General features: G+C 38.6%; 1 protein-coding gene across 3 annotated transcripts in view; it reads right to left on the reverse strand.

Annotated features, from left to right (window-relative positions):
• Positions 1–6529: 6529 nt before the first annotated feature.
• The window catches only part of DROSHA (drosha ribonuclease III), a 77368-nt gene continuing 58051 nt past the window's right edge, over positions 6530–25846 (reverse strand). For 2 of the 3 annotated variants that reach the window (XM_087761366.1, XM_087761372.1), the window contains exons 24-32: positions 25181–25225; positions 21996–22153; positions 21033–21138; positions 17217–17358; positions 16170–16252; positions 15953–16056; positions 13804–13896; positions 12949–12995; positions 6530–9987 (exon numbers count right to left, since the gene is read on the reverse strand). In XM_087761366.1, the coding sequence (XP_087617492.1) occupies positions 9857–9987; positions 12949–12995; positions 13804–13896; positions 15953–16056; positions 16170–16252; positions 17217–17358; positions 21033–21138; positions 21996–22153; positions 25181–25225 (909 nt within the window). In that variant the 3' untranslated portion in view covers positions 6530–9856. Of the gene's footprint in view, positions 9988–12948; positions 12996–13803; positions 13897–15952; positions 16057–16169; positions 16253–17216; positions 17359–17378; positions 20072–21032; positions 21139–21995; positions 22154–25180; positions 25226–25846 lie in introns of those variants that run through there. The other variant, XM_087761380.1, reaches the window with a different exon arrangement.

Here is a 25846-nt window from a genome sequence, read left to right on the forward strand (position 1 = left end):
GGATTCTCCTAGCTAAAATAGATTGTGGAATCAGATTGGGGGTCCCAAAATCAAATAAGATTTGGGGACAATTTCTTACATTGTAAGAAAGAAACTGATTGTTCTTTCAGAAACAGATAAAGTAACGTTGGCGTAAGATGTCTTGTGGAAGACGATACAGTTTCAGGCAATACTCCCTCCAATGTATCCAAATTATTATTTTTTTTTCTCCTTTTCAAGGTAAGTCTTTTCTAAAACTCTCACTACAAATTCAGGATTAGTTTCCCCCAAGAAAGTACATGCAATACATAATAAAACCAGGAATTTTCAAAACCACTTTCCATTTCCCTTTGCCATAAGACATCATTTATTACCAGAATGTTCTTCAAGTTTAGACAGTCTCTAACATATGACTAAATCTGAAGTCACTTTGTCTGTCAAAAGGTAAAGGGCAAATGAGTTATAAGGGCAGCTGGGTCATCAGTAGTCGTTCTCTTTGGACCTGATGTAGTAAAAAATATCCTCAGTCTTCCAAACAGCTAAAGTCCCAAAAGGCCACAAATCCTAGCTTTGCAACAGGCCAACCTATTCAACACAAAGGTCAGTATCATTAAACAGAATAAACAAACCAATCCTATAGCCAGAAATGACAGATCTGCCTAGGAGGCGAAGGAGTCATGCAGCTGTCTCTCTGCGCCTCCTTCACTCCCACACTTGCACAGTCCCAAACTTCTTTATACATTCACGCACACACGCTCTCATCCGTGCACATGTATGCATACGTATGTCTGTACAATGCGTGCGCATGTGCGACCAGGCAAAAATCCCCTCAAAACATCGGAAGCCATGAGATAAGGCATTACCAAACAGTATGGAAGCAAGAGCTGATCGCACTGAGCTCTTCTGCACGTGTACTTTCCTCTGGACCTCTAGTCTTCCCCCTCACAGGAAACTATTTCTGTCCGAGAATAACCCCGGCTTGTAAGGAGAGAGGTCCTGCTTCTGCCTTCAGCTCTCACTCCCGTCTCACCAATTTCTGCCAGTTAAAGCTGGGCTAAAACCCATGCTTATTCCTCTGTCTGCCTTCTTACCATCTGAAAAGGCACGAGATGCATTCCCACTAGCCTGCCTCAGCACCGGTGCCCGACGGTCCCAGCCCAGGGACCATGCTCAAGCACGCGACAGGTGCTCTTGCCCCCACCTCCACCTTCCGCCACTGCCGCAGGGGTTGGCAAGCTGCTAATCCTCCTGCAGGAGCAAGTATACACGGTGGCATAAGACCAAGAAGAGGGGAAGTCTTCTCACTTAATGATGTTAATCCATGGCCCCCTCTACCTAGCTATGGCCATTACTGGAAGGCAAACAGTTCTCAAACAATTTATTTTCAAGGAACCAAGGAAATTGCTTAGGCACTTTGAAATCAAATACTTTGCATAAATGAGAGCACACCTGTTTTCATGATTATATTCTTTTGTAATCATGCTGGAAGTATATTATACGTGCTTAGAGCCATACTAACCTCTAATGGGTTTGGTGAGGATATGATCAGACTTAAAAAAACAACAGCCATAATGCCTGGCCGTGAATCCAGAACAGAGACCTGTCTTGTCCTGCGCGCATGTAATGGAGCTGACACCAGCTCCGCCACAGCACAAGTGACACTGCTTGTTACTACCCAAGCGACGCTTGTCACATGGCCCATCACAACACGCTGAACGGTGGACCTTGGAGCTACGAGCCCGAGCTGCCACAGCAGGAGCTCAACAGCAAAGGCAGGCAAACGCAAACGTGCTGCCTGTGGAGAGAGATTTCGACCATGCAGCACCAGCCACTTGAATTTTCTTTCACTTTTTAAAATTACTTTTATAAGCTTTCAGTATGAAAGAGATTACGTAAAATTGCACCCTAATCTGCTGTGCATAAAATTTAAAATGCCCACATTAATGCAGAAATAAACCAACTATATCTAAAGCTAAATGCTGTAAACAAGTAGCTATGTGGCATGAAGAGAGGACGAATCTCAGCTGGGACTTGACGGACTCAGGTTTTGTTCTCATTTCTATCCTTGACCTGTTTGGTGACTTTGAGTAAGTCACTGCTTGCTTTCTATTTCTTTCTGGGTCAGGGACTGCCTGTCATTTTGTGTTCATATAGTGGCTGGTATGAAAAGCCCCAGTGCTAGTGAAGATCTCTGGGTACTACTACAATATAAACAATATTTAAATACCAGTTAAACACACAATGAACATGGAGGAGAATTTTTTCCTTGGTAAAAAAATATCATGTTGCAATGAGTGAAAACTTCAGATGTTTCATAAATAAATATATATATCTGCATTTACTCCAAACACATTTATTCAGATACATTCCTAATTAAACTCCAGACACCTATTACAGCTTTGCTACATTATTTCCCACCTCTGTATCTTAAGATACTAAAGTTTTATCACCTCACTTCTACTTCTAATAAAAAGTATTGATTTGCTATATCTTATCTTTAAGATGTATACTCTGGCTTCGCATAAAACTCAACCCAATACATTTTTTTAAAGCCATCATTATCTCAAGCACACGGCACAGAATTGTATTTACATTCCAAAGAAACCCCCTATTTTTCAGTACGTATTTGCAAGTGGTTAACATTTTTCTATCCAGATCAATCTGCTTCTCAGCAGTCAGTGTTGAAATAGGCCTTTTTCTAGTGTTTTAGGTATCAGTTCTGCCTTTTCTTACCTCTCTCTCCTTGCTTACATGTATAAATGTCCATTTATAAGCTGCCAGCTGAAATAGATGCCAAACTTAATCCAATTGCATAAATTCACAACAAAAGCTGCAAAAGGCACATCACTACATGCCTGAAGACTTCACAATCTCTCTTAAAATGTCCGACAGAATCCTCCCAAAATGATACTGGAAAGATTCATTTATTTGCATGGGTTTGCAGTGACGCTTTTGTTCTTGCTGTTGGCACTTGATTTCTGATACAAATATTGAGGTATGACTTGCAAGGGCAAAGACTTCAGGGTCATTTATTTTCTTTTCTCACAGTGGGCAAAGAATTGATGCTATATCTGCTAACCAAAAGTATGGATCAGGGAACTTTGAAATAGGAGACAGTAGTGCTATGGACCACATTAAAAACCAAATAAATAAACAATGAAAACGTTGAAAAATAAAACATTGATAGCAATGGGAGCAAAAGGAATGCAAACTCTTGAAAACCAGTTGCTGGGTAAAGCCATTGAGTTCTCTGAATGTTTTGAGGGCTTATAAGGTTGGCAGTGTCCCACCATTTTGGATGTCTGGTCAAGCCCCGATTCAGAAAACAGTAGAGCAATACCACATAGATTGCTTTCAATTGTTAGTGTACAGACACCTGAGCCAGGATATTGGTTGTAAAATCTGACACATTCTGACAGGTGGAAAACGTATTTAAAGTATTTGGCTTCGTTTTTGGAAGAAGGAAGGAGACAACAGTATTGAATGACAAATTTTAAACATTAAAAATTAAAAGTTTTTTTTCTCATTTTTTTCCTTTGCATGTCATGATATTTATTTTTTCTTAATGATGACAAAACTAAAAGATTCTCATGTATTTGACAATGTTTATTATCACAAGAACAGAAGGTAAGAGCAGCAATTTTGGATGACTTGTCCAATGAGGTCATTAAAAATTCTTATCTTAGAGAATTTTAATTGGATTTTTTTTTTTTTAAAAAAAAAAAGACTTTATAATTGGATATTGAAAAACATCAGAATTTCAAGTGCTGCTCGATTGGGAGATGGCTGCTTTTTGTTTGCCAGTTCAAGTATCCCTCTGGAAACAGAGCTGCAACATTTGAATTGTAATTCTAGTTGGCAGCAAAAACTGGTCACCATGTCAGAACTGTTCTGACACAGTAAATAGCTGAAGTAATGACAGGAGGAAATCTGCAGGGAAGTAATTTTTTTATTTTATTTTTTTAGAAATGTTGGCTCAGCCTGCATCAGTGGGGTCCCATGGGTTCCCATGACCACCATCTCCATCTTTAAATAAAGTAGCAAGCCACCTCCAGTGACAAACACTCACCCATCACTGCTGCATCCCTTCTGGACCACCGATGTATGAGCTGCTTCTGCCACCTTGTCAGCTCAAGAGTCTGTCCTTTGCTAATGGATTACTTTTGAGATGTGTGCTGTAAGTGGAAGTTTTTCTTTCTTTATTTACTTTTCCTAAAAATGTGTACAAGCAACACACTGTTTGGGCTCTGGCTTCTTGTAGTAGAGTCCCCAGTTTTAGAGACCTTCTTGATCATTGTTTCCCAAGACTCTACAGGAAAAAGGGATGGGGGTGACAGTGCGCAGCTTGCACGGCCAAGTTCTCTTTTTCTCCCTCAAAGACACTCTCAGGCACGGGAAGAGAAATGTAGCAGGCTTTCAAAGAAAAAAAGATACTTAATCCACAGCCTGAGGCATCCACTGGATAAGGCATCATTGCCCCGACAGAGACCTCCCAAGTCCTGGACCCAAGTGACAATTTCATCCTTGTTTCATGTTTCAGCAGCAAAGTAAATAGTCCCTTTTTCCCCCACACAGGTGCTGTGAAGAGCAACAGAATCACATGCTTGAGGCATTCAGGTATGATTGTGTTGTAAGTCACAGGCATATGATTAATACCCGTATTCGTGAAAGATTTTGGAATCCTTTTGAGGAATGCAGCGAGGATTTAGACAAAGGGAAATATACCTAGTTAGCAAGGTTTTGAGTGTAGTTTGTTGCTCCCTTTGTTCTCTGTAGCAAGCAGGTGAAGAAAAGGGCCTCTGAGGTAAACCTGCTCCCTGATGAATAGGGAAATCTGAGGGGCTGGAGCACATAACCTGTTTAATCTAAGGATGCCAGAAAGAATCTGTGAAATTTGAGGGTACCTGAACAGGCATGGAAACAAAAAATCCAGGAGAGTCGGAGAAGACAGTCGGTCTTTTCTTTCTTGTCTTTGAGCAGCCCTTGTCTTTTGACTTTTTAAAAACAAGGGAGATATTCCCTTTAATTTTTCTTCACAGACTCAGCCTACCTGTTCTGGCCAACGCACTCGGCTGCAGCTGCAGGGTCAGCCTCTCTGATTGCACTGCTTTTGTGACTCCCTTTTCCTGATTTCCAGCATGCTGATACCACCCAATGCACTCCAGTCAGCAATGCTCCTTTCCCTCAGCTCATTACCTTCCAGGTCAAGAAAGTGTCTACGAGCAGAAAGCACAGACAAAAGAGCTTAAGATGGTCTTCCCTTCTGCAAGCTTCAGAGAGCTGCTCTAGCTGAGCAACTCGCTGCAACAGCAACGAGGTAGGCTACCATGAAGAGAAGAAAATAAGGAAAACAAAACAAGACCAGGGCGAAGTCATTGACCCTTATTTCCTTCTACAGAGAATTGCTTTAAAAGAGGAATCCAGAGAAACACCGAGATGCAATCGATGGTCTTACCTAGCATTTTATTGCTAGGTAGACTGAGTATGTCCATAAACATGAACAATTTGCTAAGAAATACACCATCTGTAACTCAAGCTGGGAACACAAAATACATCAGAATATGAGGGAAGAAAAAGTCATGAAGTATTTTAAAAAGACCATTCTTACTGAAATAAAAATCTCCACCTTGCCTATAATTTAAAGTGACCAGTACACCTCCAGATTTGCAATCCATTTTTATCAGCATCTTCATACAAAGAGAAATTATGTCTTCAAAATTCAAGGAGTTAATCTATTTTTCAGTGGTAGATGGTCTAACGAGCAGCTCTACGGTAAGAATAAATGGTATTGAGATGTGTCCGTGACAGAGGAGAGATCCAATTCCCTGCTCCACCTACCATATTGTTATGGCATTTTTTTTTTTTTTTTTTTGTTAGTGTAATAAGTAAATGCAAGTTCATTATGCAGCCACCAGTTTATTTTGCAGCTGCTTTCCAGTCTATTCACTGTTATTTGCTTAACTATGAATGAAAGAACAGACATCAGAATCCAGAACGCCTGTCCTCGGACACCGTGGCTTACTGGTGAAGAATAATTACCAGCAAGAAATGATGGGACATGTCGCATCTCTTTCTGAGGCTATTCACAGTAAGATGTCAGTCATTCCAAGAGCTAAACATTTAGACTTGCATGGAACCAAAGACAGCAGAGCACCCTTCACTCCAAGTTCTCACTACGCTTCAAGGAACAAAGCAGGAGCCACTTTCTGGTTATTATTCCCCATTTAGGTAAAACTTTGAAATGCTCAATGACAAATATATAACCCGTGTGGGGGAGAGGGGAGAAGCAGGGTGGGATGTACGGGTCACAGACATTTCTACCACAATACCACCCCCCCCAAAGCCAATGCAGAATGATACAGCGTAGACAATCAACTCCCTAAGCTCTTACAGGGCTTTACAAACTTCCACCAAACAGAAACTTTTTACAAGTGAACCGCTTACTTCATTTAAATATGTAGCCTGTATAATCAGAGTCTTTGAAGTAGGGAGACAGATGATCAGGATTAGCCTTCTGATCTTTCCAAATTGTTTTAGCAAGTAACAACTATGCCTGAAGTCTTTTCTGGAAAATTTTATTAGCAACAATGTTTACAACAGTCTTAGAGATCAAGGTTCTCTTAGTATCGCTGTTAAATAGTCTTACAGAAACCGAAATCTTACAAAGCAAACTTAGGCTCTGCAAGTAACAATGATAAATTTTATGTAAATTCAATTAAAATTCCTAATCAAATGAGCTACAATTTTATTCAATGCTCTGTACATATACACATTTAAAAAAAAGAAAAAAAAAAGGAGAAAAAAAAAAAAGAAAGATGTGGTTTCATAGGATCTGCTGGATCCACAGAGATCTCAAGTCTTGTTCTTCATTCACCTACCTGTACCCAAATCCAGTCAATGGATCTTGCATGAGAACATCTAGGTCAGAACAGATCAGGCTCTGGAGCAATTAAAAATAGACCTTACTTTATCAATAAGCCAGAGACACCTTCCCATTTCCAAAAAAGCAGCCAAAGTTGCCTAGTTATAGGCATGTTCCACTGATTAACATGAGCTCAGTAATTTTTCCCAAATTTCAGGCAACTTGAAGAAAAAACTCTCTCCTTAGTGTGCGTTATAAAGGACTGTGCTCTCACTACACATTCTGTGCAACTCCGTAAATTATCAGAAACATTCACAGCCACTGTTTGTAGACAGTGCGTACACAGAAAGACACTGCGGTTTTCACATAGACACAGGAAACATGAATTTCTTTACCTTTTGTTTTCCACCCTCAAGACAAGGAAAACAAAATTTCTTCAGGCAATCTTCCTAGCCCATGCGTATACAGTGAAAAAAGGGGAAAGAGCCCACTCATGAAAAAATGGTTATCATCGCCATTTTATTGAGGAAGACCTAAAATTCATTAACTGTAGTAATTTAATGCAGAAATCGTTTTAGAAGTTTGTTTTCAAGCAATTTCTGGGTGAAAGAAGAAAAGAGAACGGTTTGGGGTTCCTCCCCTCAAACAGCATATCTGATAACTTCAATCTATTTTTATGCAAATGTTTATGAAGAAGCTCACAGTCTTCTTACAGCTGAAAAATGAAATGATGTACAGGAAGACTGAAAGTAATGTTAAACTATGAGCTAGCAATTCCACTGGGGTACTCTGGTGATACCAAATACTATGAGAGGAATTTGCAAAGTAACCACGCACCTGAAGATGAAGTCACTGCGTGTTCTACTTGTTAAACACATGAATCTGGTCACAGTTAAGGGGGAAAAATAAAATAATGGTGTACACAATTACCCTTAACCCTCTTCCAATGCACCATTTCAACTTACCGCTAGAAGCAGATGGGCAATTCTACAAAAGAATTTGAAATACAAACGACTGAGGGCAGGGGAGTTGTTGTTGCTTGCTTTTCAAGCCTGCTGCTGTTCAGAGGCATTTCAGCTTTTTATTTACAGACTGAAGCAATAAGGAGTTACAATCACTTCTCAAAAGTCAAAGAACAGCAGCATCCAGCAGAGAGCAGCTCCTTGCCTCTATCTTGTTGTTTTTATCCTCTCCTTTATGTTTTAATGGTTTATTATCATCCTCTAAATTACAGAATGTGTTTGTTGTTTTTTTTTCTCTCATCCTCTGAAATGGATTTAAAGCATCAATCCATTAAGAAAGGGCAATCGCAGAAGCTGGAAGAAGTGAGGTAGTGCTGTGGGGTCAAGTTTTAAAAAACCCTACATTTAAGTGCATCTCACGTTGCATGCGTACAAAAATGTGCTTATGAAAATACACACATTGATTAGCTCAGAAGTGAAACTTTGGGAAGACATTTGGGTAGTCTGAACTGTTCAGCTACAATTGTGTCTACTTTGGCACCTGAAATAAAGTGCTTTCATGGATGCCCATCGCACACCTACAGAAAGGTGCTTCAGACAACCGCTGAATTAGTTGCTCAGCGTAATGTGGCCATTGGGCAAAAGTTTTCTTTCAGGAGTCTGTATGAATTCTTTGGGCCAGACTCATGCATCCACACCCACAAAGCTGCATGGTATCTTATCACATACATCTGTGTTACTTACATCAGAAAAGATGCATAACTAACTCACCAAAAAGGATCTGAAGCAGAAAGAAAATGCACAGTTAAGGAAAATGAGAGTTGTATCTGTTTCACTTATCAGAAAAGAAAGATGGAGAAATGACTACACAATATGCACTAAGGGACTGTTATAAATCAGAAATCAGCACAACGAAAATGAATGGCTCGAAGCAGGCAAATTAAAAGTATGAACAATGCACCAACATCTACAATGAAGCTGGTAGTCAGTCAACAGACACAGTGGATGCTCCACTTTTGGTACCATTCAGAGCTTTTATAGAAGAAATATCTGTTTGTCTAATACAACCCACAGACACCCAAAATCAAGGAAACTCGGTGACTTAAAACTGTATGCCACCTTTGAACTACAACATGGAGACAAACTCTGCCCTCCTTTGGATAGAACCAGTTTACCTGAACAACACCTGTATGGAGTTTCTAATACACCATTTGACTATTATGGTCACAGTGGTATCTTCTGGACAAAGAAATCAATTAAAGTAGACATCAGTTTGAAAGAGCAAGAAGTTGAGAATGAAATTAAACTTGTAAATGTAAACTCAGTACATTCTCTATGAAAAAAGTTGTCACTCTCTTGCTTCATAATTACCTTTTTTTTCTTTTTCTTAGAGTTTTATAATACTGATTTAGAGACAAAACCCCCCAACCTTCCACACACACACACCTGTGTGACATTCCAGATGTGGAATCCACCATTTAAAACAAAACTGAATATCTCCTTTGCTTAAATTACTGTACCAGTTTCTGTAAAAGAACCTGAGGTTTATGGCTCTGGTTCAGCAGAGTCAAGAAGTACATTTAGCTGCAAAACTTAAGTTAGGTACATGCTTAAGTGCTCTGCTGAATTAGTTTCTCATAATACTTTCCTCCTCCACAGCGGAGTTCATGCAATAACTTTGCTGGTCACTGACAAAACAGCATTTGGACATAGCAGACAATTGTTAAACAGCTTTTTCTCCTACAGGCTTTTGAAATTAATACTTTATTACTTCATACAAGACAATAAAAATAATAAAAATAATCCCACAACTTTTCATAAAAATTAAAAGGATTTAAAACCAAATCTTATTAAAAAGCCAAACTTTGCACTTAAAACCAAACTAAAGAAATATTATATACACACACATTTTTTTAAGAAAAGATGATGATTTTCTATTTGATATCAACAGGCACTCTTCATTCATCATCTGCAAGAAACTAGGTTAGGTCTCCATAGGCCACAGTCAGAGTTATTAAGTAAGTAAATATGCCACTGCTTCTGTGCCCTCCTTTTATTTCCTTGCTTCTTCAGTCTCATCTGGCTCTCTCTCTTGATGCTCTCTTTCCCACCTCATTTCTTTCAACTCTTGTCTGTACTTCCGTTCAATGAACCGTTTCTGATGGGCCATCTGGGGAAAGTTATCTGACACAAGGAAAAATATTTTACATTAATAAACAACCTGGTAACACAGAAAGCCTCAGCTCTTTTTTTTTTTTTTTTTTTTTTTTTAAACTTTGATGAGATTAGGGGTAGGGGGGAACAATGTTATCACCATTTTTACTCATTTATTTCTAATAATCCATAGTAAACCAGGGCTGTGTGTCATAAGACTTTGGTTTCTTTATGATTTCCACATCCGTTTCTCCTGCTACAAAGCACTGCCAAATACAATACACTCACAAAAATAAAATATAAAATCCTGGTCTAGCAACATGGCCAGGTGTTACCTGGATTTTACATTCTGTTCCCTTAGCAACAGGTAGTCAATACTGAAAAATGAATGTGAGACTACTGTTAATGCTGTCAGGGCTTTTTTGTCTTGTTCTCACTCCAAAAAGTATGAGCCACTGGTTCCAATCACTGGACAGATGTTTCCATTATTATTATTATTATTTTATACCACACAGAATCCACTATATGCCCCACATTATGGCAGGGTTCCTAATGGGAAAGTAATAGTGTAGCAAAATGGAACGCAGTAAAATCTGTTCCTGAAAAACTTAATGCTTGGCTATGTACCAGAATACAGTCTTAGCGTAGTCTAAGAGCACGGATGAGTGAAGACTGGCTAAAACAGACTAGACAAGGCTGAGGTGATGGAGAAATAGCTAGGGGGATGGATGCTTCTGACTTCAGACATTTGTCCATTGGCTGGTACGTATGTACAGTAGTTAGAACTGAGGCTGTAAAACCAGGTTATATAATTGCTCTCAATTTAGTGCACAGCTGACAGAATATAACATTTTCTGCATGACCAGGGTGCTGACATTCATCTGTGTCTCTGTGCTGCAGAGACCCGCACCCTCCAGTCAGTCAGAGAACAAAGAGGTGGTAGAGTATGTGGCAGCCTGCAGTTGGTGGTAAATCCTGCTGGGATCACAGAGAGCTCTGGGATCAGCACTGGCTACCTATCTGTGTCTGAGATGAACGCAAAAGGTTACTACACGGACCTTTAAAGCCATAAAAAAATCTGGGAGATGTCTCAGCAAAGGACTGCTCTCTCTCTAGTTGGCTACCGAGAGAGAATTCAGCTGAGGCTCCTCCGGGAGAAGTGCCTTGGCACCAAGCGTTTTTCTCCTCTTTCTGGGTCCCAGGCAGCACAGCTAGAGAACATGGTGCAGAAGCCACGTAATCTGCAGCAGGTTGTGGTAGAGCAGAATGACTTTCTACTGCTTTGTTTTACTGGCTGGTGAAATTTGTGCCTTTTATTATATACTACAGGAATAAAAGGTTTATTCATCAGTTATTTACAACTCGGGCATAGGAGGGTATATTTATTTAAACCAGAAAGCAATCTAAACAAAAGCAAATTGTTTTTAAATTGCTGCTGTTTTTAAACACACTAGTGCTTTGTTTAATGGAGTTCTGGGATATTTTGTTGTTCATGTGCACCATAAAATGAAAATCGGATTTTCAGCACTGTGCCTGTAACATGATTCTTTAAGAACTTTGAAGAACTCAGCTTGGTAGCAACTTGTTTGTTTATAATGCATTTAATATGTTGAGAAGGAAATTTATGTAATAAACTCATCATGGCTATCATATATATAAACAGGTACATGAAAATTACTTTTACTTGAAGTTAACTACTTATGCACTAAAAAAAAAAAAAAAAACAAACAAAAATCTCCACTCCACAAATACATACATACTAGAACAGGTGCCCATAGGGGCTGTGGAGTCTCCATCCCTAAAGATGGTCAAAACTTGACTGGCATGGCACTGAGAAACATGACCTAACTTGAAAGTTGGCTCTGTTTTGAGGGGTGGTTGGATAGAGACCTCTAGGTCTATGGTATTCAAACAAATACATGTCAGAAAAGAGCTGTGAAGTCCTTGGACTGATAGGAGATGAAGCTCACAGCTCTCTGAGCAGCAATACCATCACAAGAAAAAACACTCTAAGGAAACTTCAGTAACATTTTGTAGATATTCATCGAACAAGGGAAGTTACATTTTCCTGCTTGTCAGATTTACTGGTGGTGAGAAGTACATGCCTAGCAGAAGGATATAAAAAAATTCTGAATTACAGGGATTCAATGTTTTCTGAAATTTTTAAGTCCTGGGATTTCTAGATGCAGAGATAACATTAAAAATCTTTGGCATCTGAGGAACTGCATGTCTTTCCTTTGAATCAAATGCAAAAAATGTACCTCCCCATATTCTTCTGAATAGAGAGTTTCTGCTGCACAAAATGTATGTAACGTATTTGCTTACAGTACATCCACACCTGGCACTTTAACTCAACTGACTGAAGCTCTTTCATATACGATGTTTACATACACTCATTCCTTTCATATCTGAGACTCCATTGCAATGAAGGACTGCTCCCATGCTGGCTATCCCATGCATAATTGTAAGAGATGCATACACAGATCGCTGGATCCTCAGCTGATATAAGCTGTTCTTACCAGATAAATATTGACTTACATTGGCTGGGGATCTGCCTGTTAGATTTTAACCTATTCTACTGTATACTCTGAGATCAAATTTTATTTTCTAAATCGGCAACTGAAAAGTAATTTTCCTCCTCCCCTCAATTGGAGGATGAGATGACACTGTCCGAGACCAAGCAGTCTTATTCCACTGCATATTTAAGCATGGAAAATCTCAATGAGACTTCACTGTGCAGAGTTCCCTGTAAGCTGCAACCTCTGTAGCTGATCGACTCCCCTTAAAAAATATCTGTTGGTATCATATTAACTTCACCTGTTACAAAATTGTCTTCAAAGTACTAAGAGGAAAACCTGCTGCTCAGAAGCTGACAGGATTCAGCATAGACGTTCTGTTCAAATCTTATCCCTCACAAAACCTGCACCTCACCTTGCTAAAGACCAAGGATGTAAACTATAAATTCTTTTATTTGTTGCCCATATATCTTACATTTTTCAAGTGCGTCCATTGCAGCTCCCATTTCTGCTTGCTGAATACTGCGAAAGCCAAACAAAAACATGTTACATGAGATAAGTTGTACGGAATAAACTAAAGCTTCTGACAAAGTGGAACACTAGCTACTCTTTTGTAATAAAACTCTTTGGATAATCAGTAGCTAGTAATTCCCAGAGTGTATGATATATCAACCTTTCCATAAATATGTGAGCGATAGCACTACAGTTCTAGTAGAATATTTTTAAACTTAGATCAATAACACTGACAGAATATTCTAGTTCATTCTTCACTGAAGCATTTTCTTTTACTTGAGAGAAAAAAAGGAACAAAATCACAGGGGTGTGAACGCTATAAAACCAATGATATTTTTATAACCACCACCAGATTTGGTAGCAGAAAATAAGATGAGGTCTTTGGGGTTCATGTTGAAGTCTTTGCAACTTTAGAAACCATTCTAAAATGCCTAGAAGTAATAACATCAGAAAAAAAACCTGAGCACCTTGCACCCTTAACTTGCCAGCTTAAGTTGGACAATAATCCAGTAGCAAAGCCAAAGATAAAGTCACTATTTCCTGGAAGCTGTTCTGCAGTTTCTAGTCTGAGAACCACAAATGGGTTAGCATTGCTAGCCACCTTGTAGGCAAGTTCACCAAAAAAGCTTAAGACCCAAAACTATACAGACATTGAACCCTTCAGGTATTCCTGAGGCAGAAACTCAGAATAGCTTGAAGAAGGCTCTATAGCTTTCTTTTCTAAGGCCAACCACACACTAGTCTATCTCCGTGGCTAGTCATTTTGGACACTGCCACACTTAAACTTTAACACAATGTGATTAATTTTTCACTATACCTTGGGCCTTTACCGCATCCTATTCGTTCCCCTTTGAAGTAAACAGCTACTGTGTATGTCCTGGCATGAGATGGTCCCACTGTCTGCAAAGTCCTGAAATAGGAAAGATATGATTTATTCAAGCAGGAAGTATTAAAACCCAGAACCTGTCTGTGGCACATACATCACCAAGCTTTCAGTCTGGTCAATACATAGAGTGGAATTAGTGCAAAGCATGGAGCAAGGGTTGAAAGATGCCTGTATAAATCACATTAACCCAGAGATTACCAGTACGGCACACAATAAAAAGGGGAAATTTACAAAAAATGCACCTTGTTTATATATTGGTTATATTTATTCCTCCAGGTTCACTCAGGAGCACCATATGAAAATTAAAACTTTAGCCTATAAGCAAAAACGCAAGCTATAACACAAAGTGGTTAAAAACTGTGAAAACACTTGTAATAGTCATAAACTCTGCGTAGCTGTGCAATTGCAAATAATCACACCAATATGATTATTGTGTGCACTAAAATTTTAGTCCCTGAGAGTTGTGCAGCTAGCAAGGTTTTAAAAGGACTTTATGTTGGACATGGTAGCTCTCTACAATACTGAATCATCACAGTACAAAGAAATTTTCCATCAGCTTTGAAAAATTACAGTTTGTCACAAAACAAACTTTCCATTTGAGCTAAAGTCTAGGACATGCATCAACAACTATCTAAAGGGAAAAAAAAGATAATTCCTAGACATGCAATGAATTTCTTCTTTTGCTGTTTCTTCCTGCTGTCCCAAATCTCTCTCCACTGTCAGCTCGAGTTCTGTCCACTACCTTGTTTCTTTTTGGAAGGAGCACCAATTTCACATCAATTTTTAAAGCATCTAACTATAGTACTCAGTCTCTGTGAGCTGTGACAAGAGCAAATAAAACCCACCCCAAATTTAAAAGCAATAGTACTGACTGCAGTGAAACAGATAACTCCTAGAAAAGGAATTTAACAAGATAATAGGAAGATAACAGCATATTACTAGGTCTAAGCTGTACTATAAAAATCAATTTATCATCACAGCAAAACAAAACAAACATTTGGTACTTGATACGCAGTGGGTTTTACAGGAATTGGGAATTGTTTCTTTTGTATTCATCTTCCTTACTCAAGACAAAGCTGTGAGCCCTCATACAAAGACACTGAGGAGTCAGATCTGCAGAGCATCAGTTGCAGTGTTAAAGCGATCGTATTTCTGAAGTGCACTGTTTGTCACTATAACTGAACTGCTACATTTCATTGAAAACTTCATTTCAGTAAATGTGACAAATGCACTTAGACTTTCATTCTTCATACTTTTTTGATGTAATAATCCCAACAACACAAGCCTTGAACTTTCATAGCCTTTATCTCTTCTTTTGGGGGCTAAGAGTGCACCCATCCCTACAGTAATTGAATGGATATGGATATAATATACAATCTTAAGTTTATTATTGCCTCTTTGAAGCAGCTATTATGCTATTTTAAAACTGAAAGACAGAAGGGAGATCCATCCCATCCAGCTTCAGGTATCTAACTGAGGTGTACAAGTTAAGAGGTTCACTGCCCCGAGCTCTTCTGTCACTAAACACGAGGACATATGTGGGCTGAACTGCGCGGCGAAAATGTCCAAAACTTGTGTTGCCCTTCAGTGCCTGACTGTGGGTTAGAAACAGAGCCTATAATCAGGATGTGTAACACAAGGCATTTATTACGTTTGCGTAATAATGTAGAGTGTAAAGAAACTTCATACGATGACTGAAAATAGAATGGAGGTATCTTGACTTCATATCCAAACAGCCATTGTTCCATTCATTTCATTCAAAATACTGCCATTCCTTATGTTAAAAGAAGAACAAATACAGAATGATGCCAATGAAATACTCCATTTGAACATAAAAAATATATTGTCCCTTGAAACCGCACAAGGTAAAATGCTTACTAATTCTTCCTTGCAATTGCTTAAAACACCTAAAGCTTGGAAAACATTGGTTCAAGATTTTCCATCTTCAGACAAAGAGAGACTGGAGGGCTTGGACAACTACAATAAAACCAAACTATGGGAAAAACGTAGGGTGACTGATCACATCTTCCTCTATAAACAACTGACAACTAGCTTGTATCCGTAAGATGCCCATTCTTACTTGTAAAGAGGAATGTCTGGCTCTTTTCCTTCTGTCCTGAGAGTCAAGCAGCACTGCTGAAGCTGAGATTTAGGATCATTCCAATCTTGATTTAAAATAAACTCCTGTAAGAATTTCACAAAGATGCTTTTATGATTGAGAGGTTGTGGTAAGAGTCCAAAACACAACAATGCATTAAAACATAATAGCAGCAAAGTAGGAACCTGACTGGTCTTACCTTTAGCCGTGGAAAAAAGCATACATTCATGAAAGTGTGAACGTATTCCAAATCTTTATCAATGTACAGGGCAGCAATAAAGGCTAGGGGAAAAAAAAAAAGGTACTGTTACTCATCCAAGGAGAACATTAATGGCTTGCACTTTTAGAAACAAGTATCTCTGAGTACTCTAAAGCCATATTCAATTATGTTTGACAGCAGTGATCTGATGAGGGTATTATTATCCTGCACACACAGGAAAAAATAAAGTTGACCAAGAGATTAAGTGACTTACCCAAATCCACTCAGTCATTTAAAGAGCTAGAAACAACACTCAGCTCCTAATCTCACATTTTAACCAGAAGACCATGGATACTTACAATAAATCACTACTGGGTACCATAAAAAAGTTTTAGATATATATCACTCCTGTTTGTGTGCAATTTCCATTTGTTAAGAGGATTTGGCAAAAGCCAAGGTGTCTGAATGGCTCACAAAATACATCAAAATATACAAGATACAGATTAACTTTCTTTGCAGAATATTTATCACTGTTCCCACTTTCTTTGGAAAGACGGTAGCAGAAACTTTCATAAATGGACTAAAAATAATTTCAATGTCGCTTTCCCTCTTGTGGAATGACCATTTTGAAACCTCCTAAAATGCAGTCAAATGAGCCACGGAAACATTCACCTGCTGAACGAACTACTTTATCTTCCAACAGTGACAAGAACATATTAATGAAACATTGAAACTGCTGTTAAATAGCTCAACTCGGAATACAAGCTTTAACTTTCTAGACGTGCTTTTGACCCGGCCATCATGACCCCTCAATTTCTAAGCCTACAACTTTCTATCTGCAATTACACCTCCTTCCTGCTTTCATACAGACTTCAAGAATCTAGGCTAGCAGTCAAAAATCTGGCTTTCAGAGGTATAGGCGTAATTCATTTGAAAACCTGTACATATATTTTAATAGTGATTTGGGGGATTTCTAATGGCTTTCTTAAACAAGCCCCAAGGAAGAAGTTACATAAGTACTAAGCTGTTATATCCAAATTAACTCACATTCCAAGAGATCAGCCAAAGTCTTAGTTCGAAGAGCGACAGGTCTTTTTGTCTTGTCATTAGTGATGGCAAATTCTTGCATACCCAGCTCTTCTGCCACCTTGGCCTGTGTCCTGTTGTTCACCAAAGAACTTCTCAACAACTGCAATAGAAAGAAATTCCACTCAATGGTAACAATTAGCGATACCAAACTATAGAAGGTAGGGAGAGCTGGGGAAAAAAAGTTACTTTTATCCTTGTAGCCTCTCACTTCTCTCAGTTTACTGACATTTTGTTTCAGCACACTCAAATGATTCACATAAACACATGCTCTCATTCTTTCTACTGCTGATTTTTCCTCCTGTTTCAATTCTTCTCACCAAATTTTATTTATTCTATGGACACATTACGCCTGTAGATGTGTCTTGCATTTAAAATGCTTGTTTGTGAGCTTCTTTGCATGCATATACCATCTCTTCATCAGTCCTACACTTTTTCATCTAATCTGCATTTTTCTAGTTTAAGTAATACAGTTACATACATTTTTCCACATAAAGTATAAACATACAATATTCTGGAGTCTATAGAGCAGTCCCCAGTGTCCACCAAATAAGAAATAAATACGCAGTAAGAAAAACAAATGCACAGATGAGGAAGCTGCTCCATTCATTTGGCCAGAGAAGAACATGCATAGCTGGCCAGCCTGTATGTACTCTTTGCTCTACTGAAGGCAGTATAGCTGAGCCGATGCATCCCTGACAAAGATCTGTCTCAAACATTTTCAATGGATGACAATGTCCAGGACACCTGGTTCTCCAGCAGAGTTCCTTGAAGTGCTTAACCTAGGCTCCAGGCAGAATTACTTAAATAAAAATAGAGCTCTGCCAAAGACACAATCTCATACAGCTTAAAGGAGTATTTTGGAATTTTAGGGTTTCATACAGTTTTCTGAACCCCTGGTTAAGGTGAGCTTTTTTCCTGTTTGTTTGCTTTTCTGCTTTAAATGGAACAGCATTAATTTAAGAAATTAGGGATATTATGGGAGGTGGGAGTAGGAGGGAAAGAATGTCTCTCTTTTCCACTGTTTATATGTAATCTACAGTTGAGAAGCTGCATACGCATTTTTTCTCTCTCTTGTCTTCCATGTCACATTTGCTCAGCTTATTAGAACCAAGTTATATGCTACCTGGCTCCAGCATGTCAACTGAGCTTATGAAAATCAAGATTTATTTGCTGCACTTGATACTTCATCTCTGACAACAGATAAATAAAGAACAGTATGTTCATAATTTGTTTGGCAATGATGTATGAAGCAGATACTCACAACTTGATCTTCGTAAACTAGGCAGACTGCAGATAGGATTATTACCTGCCTCCCTAACCTCTGCTTAAACTCGTTTTCTACTTATGCCTTTCCAAAAGTCTTCCCTTTTATGTCCCTGAGATAAACAAGCGATACTTTCCCCAACAAAATCCTAAGTATCATATGCAACCTACAAGACAGAAGTGCAGTATCATGTAACAAAAATCTGTTTCTTGTAATGGGACAAGGAGGATCTCTTTTGCTGTGTTTGCAGAATATTTATTTTGATGGGACCCTTAATCATGATTAGTAGCATCATAAAACAAAGAGCAACATATACACTACACAGTGAATTAGGGATAGGAAAAAAAAAACAAAACAGTTATCCTTCTAGCACTGTGGTTATCAACTTGCTCCGTATTAGAATCTGCCTCCTCTGCAAGTGTGATCTAGCAAGAAACTCAATTCCCCCTAATGATATGGGGAAGATACAGTACCTGTGCCTACCCAGCAAGTTTTTTAGAGCTAGTCTCCACTCTGGCAACACACAGCCTGCATCATTGCAGATGCTGTAACGTGTGACGGATACTCAACTGGAGCTTAAATCTAATTACTAAGCAATTTTTTTTTATTCTTCCATCTTCACACAGCATACTACTATCCATGACTGTTGCATAAGCCAGTACTGGAGAAGCTGTATCTTCCAACAGCCAACAAAATTTCATCCTCTTTTTTGGCAGATCACTTGGCTATCTCAAAATATGTAGATAAGACTACATTCTCCTTTCTTTTTCTTAAATATAGTTAATTTACAGACATCTCTCCACAAGTAATCACTATACACTGGGAAGCCACTGCATTGCCAGTCAACTGGAGTCTTTCCATCCTTGACCAAAATTGTCCTCAACACTACAGACACCATTCAGCTGATGTCCTGTTATTACTTCAAATCTAAGTATGTTCCCAGGTAACAGAAGAAAGATCTCAGTGTTTGCTGTTTCTCTTCAGATCCCACATCATCAGTCTCCTTTCTCACGTCTCATTTCATTTGTTCTCACATTTAAAAATATTCTAAGACAATTTTCTTTTTCACTGCACGTTCATCCCCAGAGTTGAAATTTTATTCTAGGCGTTGCCTACTTCTCCGTATCTTAATGTGTTTTCAGCATCCGTTCCACTCTAACTTTGTAGTTCCCCCTACAAACTTGGACTGTGCAACTTGTTCTACTTGCCAACTCACTAATCATTAAATGAAGCAACACGGAGACGTTCTGATCATTGTTCTGAGTATTTACACCCATTAATAGAAACACTTCATATCCTTCCTGCCAAATAGTTCTTGAAAGATTTATCTTACTGTAACAACACTGATGCCTACATTCTAAAAAGTCACCCACAAAGCAAAAAAAATACCACTAGTCTTGGATTTCTGCCTTATGTTCTTGTTTCTCTGAAGAATTAATATGACAAGGCTCTTCCCCTTTTAACTTTTACTTCAAAAGTTCAGGCTTTGTCCTCTCTGTCTCCTGAATGGTGCAGAAGAATCCATACAGATGTAAATGAAACTTAAGAACTGGTGAAGAAAAATGACAATAACTTTTAGTCAGAGCATGTACTTCTTTTCTTGTAAACATCTTTAGCCCAAAAGACCCAAGCAGCGTATTCTTGAAATCACATTGCCTGCTAGAGACTTAGCATTGCCATCCCTTTATGGATTTCAGAAAACCACTCCAAGTAGCTAAGAAACCTACAGTGCTACTTCGTAATTTTAACTAGAAGACTCGACTCATATTCCTGATACATGTATTGCTTTTTTATTCTAGTCAAGAAAACTAATAAAAATTTAGTAAGCCTAAGAAAATTTCTTCCTCACAAATAAAGCCACAGCTGTCTAGGTGCAGTACTAAATGAATCAATCAGGAAAAAAACTACATATACTACCACTCTGTGTTTAAAGTACTGTAAATTGCTGAAAGATCCCCAAACTGGGTTGTTTAGAGCTCAGATAAAAGAGACTGAAAGGCTACAGTAATCAACAACAGATGACTATAACAATAGTAAAATTAAATTCAAAAGCTACCACAGGAGCTCCAGATTGAAGACAACAGGAAAACCAGACTAAAATAGATTGTAAAAACTTCTTATCAGGAAACATAACCCTGCCCGGTTGCAGGTTCAACAGGCTAGAAGTCATGAATAAAAAAAGTCATGTGATGTGCCTATTTAAATAAATGGTTTAAGATACCCATCTTTAAACAAGAACTAGTCTTATCTCCCAATTTCATCACTGACATCCTTAAAATTATTGATCCATTTCACAGACAGAACAAAAATGATTGCACTGGGCTCATAAATCACCATTTCCTATTCATTGCAGTGCTCATGACTTAAAATTAACAAAGCCTTATTAAGAGCAGTGGTTGCTGAGGCTTCTTTTATTAATCAAATCCAGAATAATTCACTAGCTGCTTCCATAATTTCAGTCTCCATCCCACTCTTGCTCTTCCAGAGAGCATGATTGATGACAGACTCACCGTTAAGTGCCCTTCATGATGATCAGGGAAATGTATGAATAAATACTCTGTGGCTACCAACTGCATTATTGAGTCACCCAGGAATTCCATCCTCTGGTTGTGGCCTCTGAAAAATGAGACATCAATGCAGCAAAATCAATAAGCACTCGGGGAGGAAAAAACAAAACCAGCATGCACACACAAATTAAAATAAAGAGTGATCTGAGAGTAAGCCTCACTCATTTCCAAACGCATTTAAGACAATTTTCCAGCATTAACCAGGTGAGATGAAAACACAGTTCGTTACTGTTGTAACCCCCAACTTTCAGGAAGAAAGCAAATCAGGGTAGCTACATATATACACACTTATTACATCACAGATCTGGGACCAATTGAAGTAGAAAAGCAGTTGATATCAAGTTTGTAACAGGATAAGGTCTGTACCTGTAACTTCTTATAAGAAAGTGAACTAATGACTGCAACAACTTCAATAGAGAAAAAGGTCTGTCCATTCACAAGAAATAAAAGGATCAGGGTTTAAATCCATGCGAGATCCTGGACTGGGTAACCACTGGTATGGCTCTACTGTTTGCTTTAAAACGAGGCCTGGCAGCTCTACACACCACAGAACACAAGGGCTGCACTTGGACCACAGAGCATGATTTTACTTCTTTCCTCTGCCAAATGTACCTCCAAGTATGTTTTGCTACTGTCTCAGGAGTGATATGCAAATATCAATGATGCAGGAAGCTCAGAAGAAACACTGGGATGGCTCACTAACATCATCTATAGTCTTTCCTAAGGTATCCACTACTGACTACTGTCAGAGATGGGATACTGAGCCAGGTGGGCTTGCGAACATAGCTGCTCTATTCTCTTCTGGAGAACAGATATAACATCTAGGGTTTGTTTACAAATAAAGCAATGTGGGATACTAACAGAAGGACCAACAGAGCTACATGAGGACTCTTGCCGTGTACTCACAGAGTCAGATGGTTAAAGCCTACTGTCCTCAGAGTGAATGCACGTGCTAGAAGCCGAACATGAGTAAAGATGACTCCAATTGCATCCTCAAACTCCGTAAGCTTTTGAAGAACTGGAGAGGTCTCAATGAGTTGCCTGTCAGTATTGGACTCTTGCAGCTGTAAATAAAATTAAGTGCAAACAATGACAAACTGACACTGTTTTAGAACTTTTCAGAGAAAAGCAAGCCTTCTGTAAACCAGAAGGGCAAAGAATACAGGGAACAAGTCGTTCCATGGACAGCTGAACTGAGAAAACCCAGTTTCCTCTGGCTTTTTGTCTTGGATAATTACCACTCAAAGAAGATATGAGCTCTGATGTATGCCTTTTTAACAGTTGAGGCATTTATAACACATTGCTTATATGGTCCTAGCTCTACATGTGGATAGCATGGGCTACTTATTTTCAAAAAACATGCATAACTGTACATGTCTCAGTTTTCTAATATTATCACATTGTTTGTAACAGAGCAACAGATTTAAAAAATATTAGAATAGGGCGGGCAGACTGACAGCATGTCAAGACGAGACAAAAACCAAATCTATTTCTCCCACTTTCCTTCAGTATCAAAAATCAAGAATAAATACTTAGTATATAAAATTCAAAAGGCACAATAACACAAGAAAATTAAAATTATCACTTCGTGTCAGCATCTTTTCTTATCAGTTTCTTGTCTGATATCCTTGATGTAGTGACACTGTTAAATGACTTTCTGGAGTCGGGAAATGGCTTAGGCATTTCCTCCAGCCACTCTGGGCATCCCTCTGGTATAGCAATGCCTCAGAGGAGGAATCATCCAGATGAGGATGCCTAAAGGAGAAGTAAGAATAGCCACAGTTTTTTAAAGTGGCATTAAGATCTTTCTTGGTTTGTTGCCTGTCCCTTTTCTATTAACTGACTAAATTCAATTTGACTTTTTTCCTTAAATACAACTGAGCTTTCAGCTGACATTTTCATATACCTACATATCCCAGCACCAAAATCCCATGCTTGGATGATAATGGTCAGTGTGGAGTTCAGTTGCATGTGGAGCTGAGACTGCTTTTTGCTTCCTCATGCACAGTCCTTTATATTTACCTACACAGAATTTCATCTGCTTTTTTACTCCATAGTTAGTCACTCTTGCATTCTCACAATCAGACTGCAATTCTTCACTCTGCTGTTGTCCCTGCTACCCTGAATAATTTTGTATTGTTAACAAATTGCCACCTCACTGCTCATCCTCTTCCCTAAGCTGTTGATATGAACAGCCTGTTCTTCAGCAAAGATCCCTAGGGAAATCTGCCAGTGATCTCCGTCCCTCGTAAGATTTGGTCATTTCACTCCTGTTCTCCATTTCTTATGCTTCAGCCATTCCTTTAAATCTTTTAAGGACTGACAGTATTCACTGGGGTTGCTTTTTTTTTCCCTTTCTTTCTTTTGTTTTTTTAAACACATTTTAAAAGCCTTTAATGAGTTCTTTTCCAACAGACTTTTAGGAAACCCAGCAGACAGTATCATCTGCATCATCACATGCTTTGTTCTCTCCTCTAAAACCTCCTATTCATTTGTGAGGCAGGACTTGCCTTTACATGTTGACTCTTTCCAAAGAGACCACATTTATCCAGGTGACCACTAATTTTTTTTTTTTCATCACTATTTCTACTGACTGGACTACTGCCAAATAACAGGGTTACAGGCCTTCAGTTCTGTGTATCTTACCCAGAGCTTTTTTTTTTTTTTTTTTTTTAGATTGGCATCTTATTTGCCATATTGTTACAGTGACTTTTAATAATTTTTAAAATGCCATTTTTCAGGCTAGCTGTGCCCAAAGGCCTACCTGAGCAGCCTGTGTTTCCTCTACTGGTAAGCAGAGAGCTAGGATGGCTTCTGGGACATGGAAGAAAATAAACTTTCAGCACACAAGTTAAGGTAGTCGCAAGAAATGATAAGTTGCATATACTGGCTGTCTCCAATCTCTAAGCAGAGTCCAAGTCTTCTTTGTGAAAGCAGAGATAAAGAGGTTAAAATAAAATAAAGTACGAGAAAAGAAAGAAATCTGGGCTAAGAATTTTCTTGGGAGTTTGTGCCACCATGCAGGATAGCTAGTGCTGAATCTCCAAAGTTTATCTCCCCATTGAGACTCTTCTGTTTCCACTCACAGAGAGTTGGTCATAAAAAATGTTTCAGGTGCACTATTTGTTGCTGAAGATTTTGTCTACGTACCCATTGCAAAATACATACAAATATGAGACATTTCAAATGAATGCCTCAAAGTGACCTTCTGCTGGAAGGGTGTGCTCATAAATAGTTTCAAAGGAGTCAAACCGACTGCACAAAACATCAGAGATTTCGTTGGACAAAAGCAACCTCTCAGATGTTCATATGATCCTAAACACCTTACTCACTGACTGGATGACAATTTGAATAGAGCTATTCTTGCAGCACCCCTGCACACTCGGAAAATGCTAATACGTTTGCTGTGAAGACAAGGAGCTACAGTGCAGAGAGGCTCTGTGACTTGCTCTAGGTCTCCCCCAGAATTCAGTCAGGGAACAAGGACTAGGGAACCATTCTCCCAAATTCCAGCCTTGTAAACAACTTGTGAGCTTGTATCCTCCAATACATGGAGAATAAATTAGCCTTCAGATAATTTCAGTATTCACTTGGTATTAGAGCTACTGGAATCACCAAAACCACCATGCTATCATTGCACACACACGCATAAAAAAAAAAAAAAAAATCAGAATCACACTCTTATTCCATTCAACTAATGTGCCTTCCTACTATTAAGGTTTCGGTCTTAATTTCAGGTTAACAAAATACGTACATTGGTTTTGTACCCTTTTTCCCCCAACTTCAAGAAGATGAACAAGAAGCCACCAAAATGTTACCTCTCACTAGATTTATCATATGAGAAGCACAGTTATGTATCAAACATGAGCCAAGGAAAGGTGTATGATTAATCCTCAGAGAGGCAGAGACTCATTATTTATAAAAAAAAAAAAAACCAACAACTAAAACCAAACACAAAGGCAAATATATACACTCCTTTGGCTACTTTTTGGCACAATTTCTGAGGTGTCATTACGATAGAAACCTATGGAAAAGCATTCCTGAAAATAAAACAGAGCTATGAAATTTATTACAGAAAGGGATATACTTACTTGGAGTGGATGTAGTGGATAATTAAGCCATACATCCCGCAGGTCCTGCAAACATTGAGAGATGCCTTTAATGCTCAAGGGAATCATTTAACAAATTCCACAGTACTAAATAAAATGTCATTACTTGAAATACTGAACTATTTCAGATGCTGGCTCTGCTTATTGCAAATTCAATAGTGCTGGCAAACTAATTTTTAAAATCGTGTATTTGCTGTTCAAACTGCCTGTAGTTCTCCCAATTAGCTTGTGTCAAAGAGGTGGAAAAATCCTTGAACCAAATAAAAAGTGCTCAAAGGAAGAAAAAGATTTGTTTAAGCCTCAGGACTAACTTTATTTGCAAGTACTCCTCAGTAGCAAGTTTGACTTCACCAAAGGCAAGGACTAAAAAAGAAAAAAAACCATTTATTTTCTTCTATTTCACATAGGCTTCCTTCACTACAGGCACTGAGCAGCAAAAGAACCACTGAATTACGATAGGCGTCAAAATACTTTTATTTCTAATAAGCTTTGTCATTTCACAGACTCGGAGACTTTCAAGAAGGAAAGACTGTATAATTCAGCCCCTCACCACTGCCACATGTATTGTCCCAGCAGTATGTACTGGTTACTTTCCTTAGCCATTATATGGGATAAATTCCAACCAACAGTGATCTAAGATACAGTGTG

This window comes from Nipponia nippon, unplaced genomic scaffold (assembly GCF_047370975.1).
Source record: "Nipponia nippon isolate SJK-2023a ecotype South Korea unplaced genomic scaffold, ASM4737097v1 scaffold_1, whole genome shotgun sequence".
In the NCBI taxonomy this organism is placed as follows: Eukaryota; Metazoa; Chordata; class Aves; order Pelecaniformes; family Threskiornithidae; genus Nipponia; species Nipponia nippon.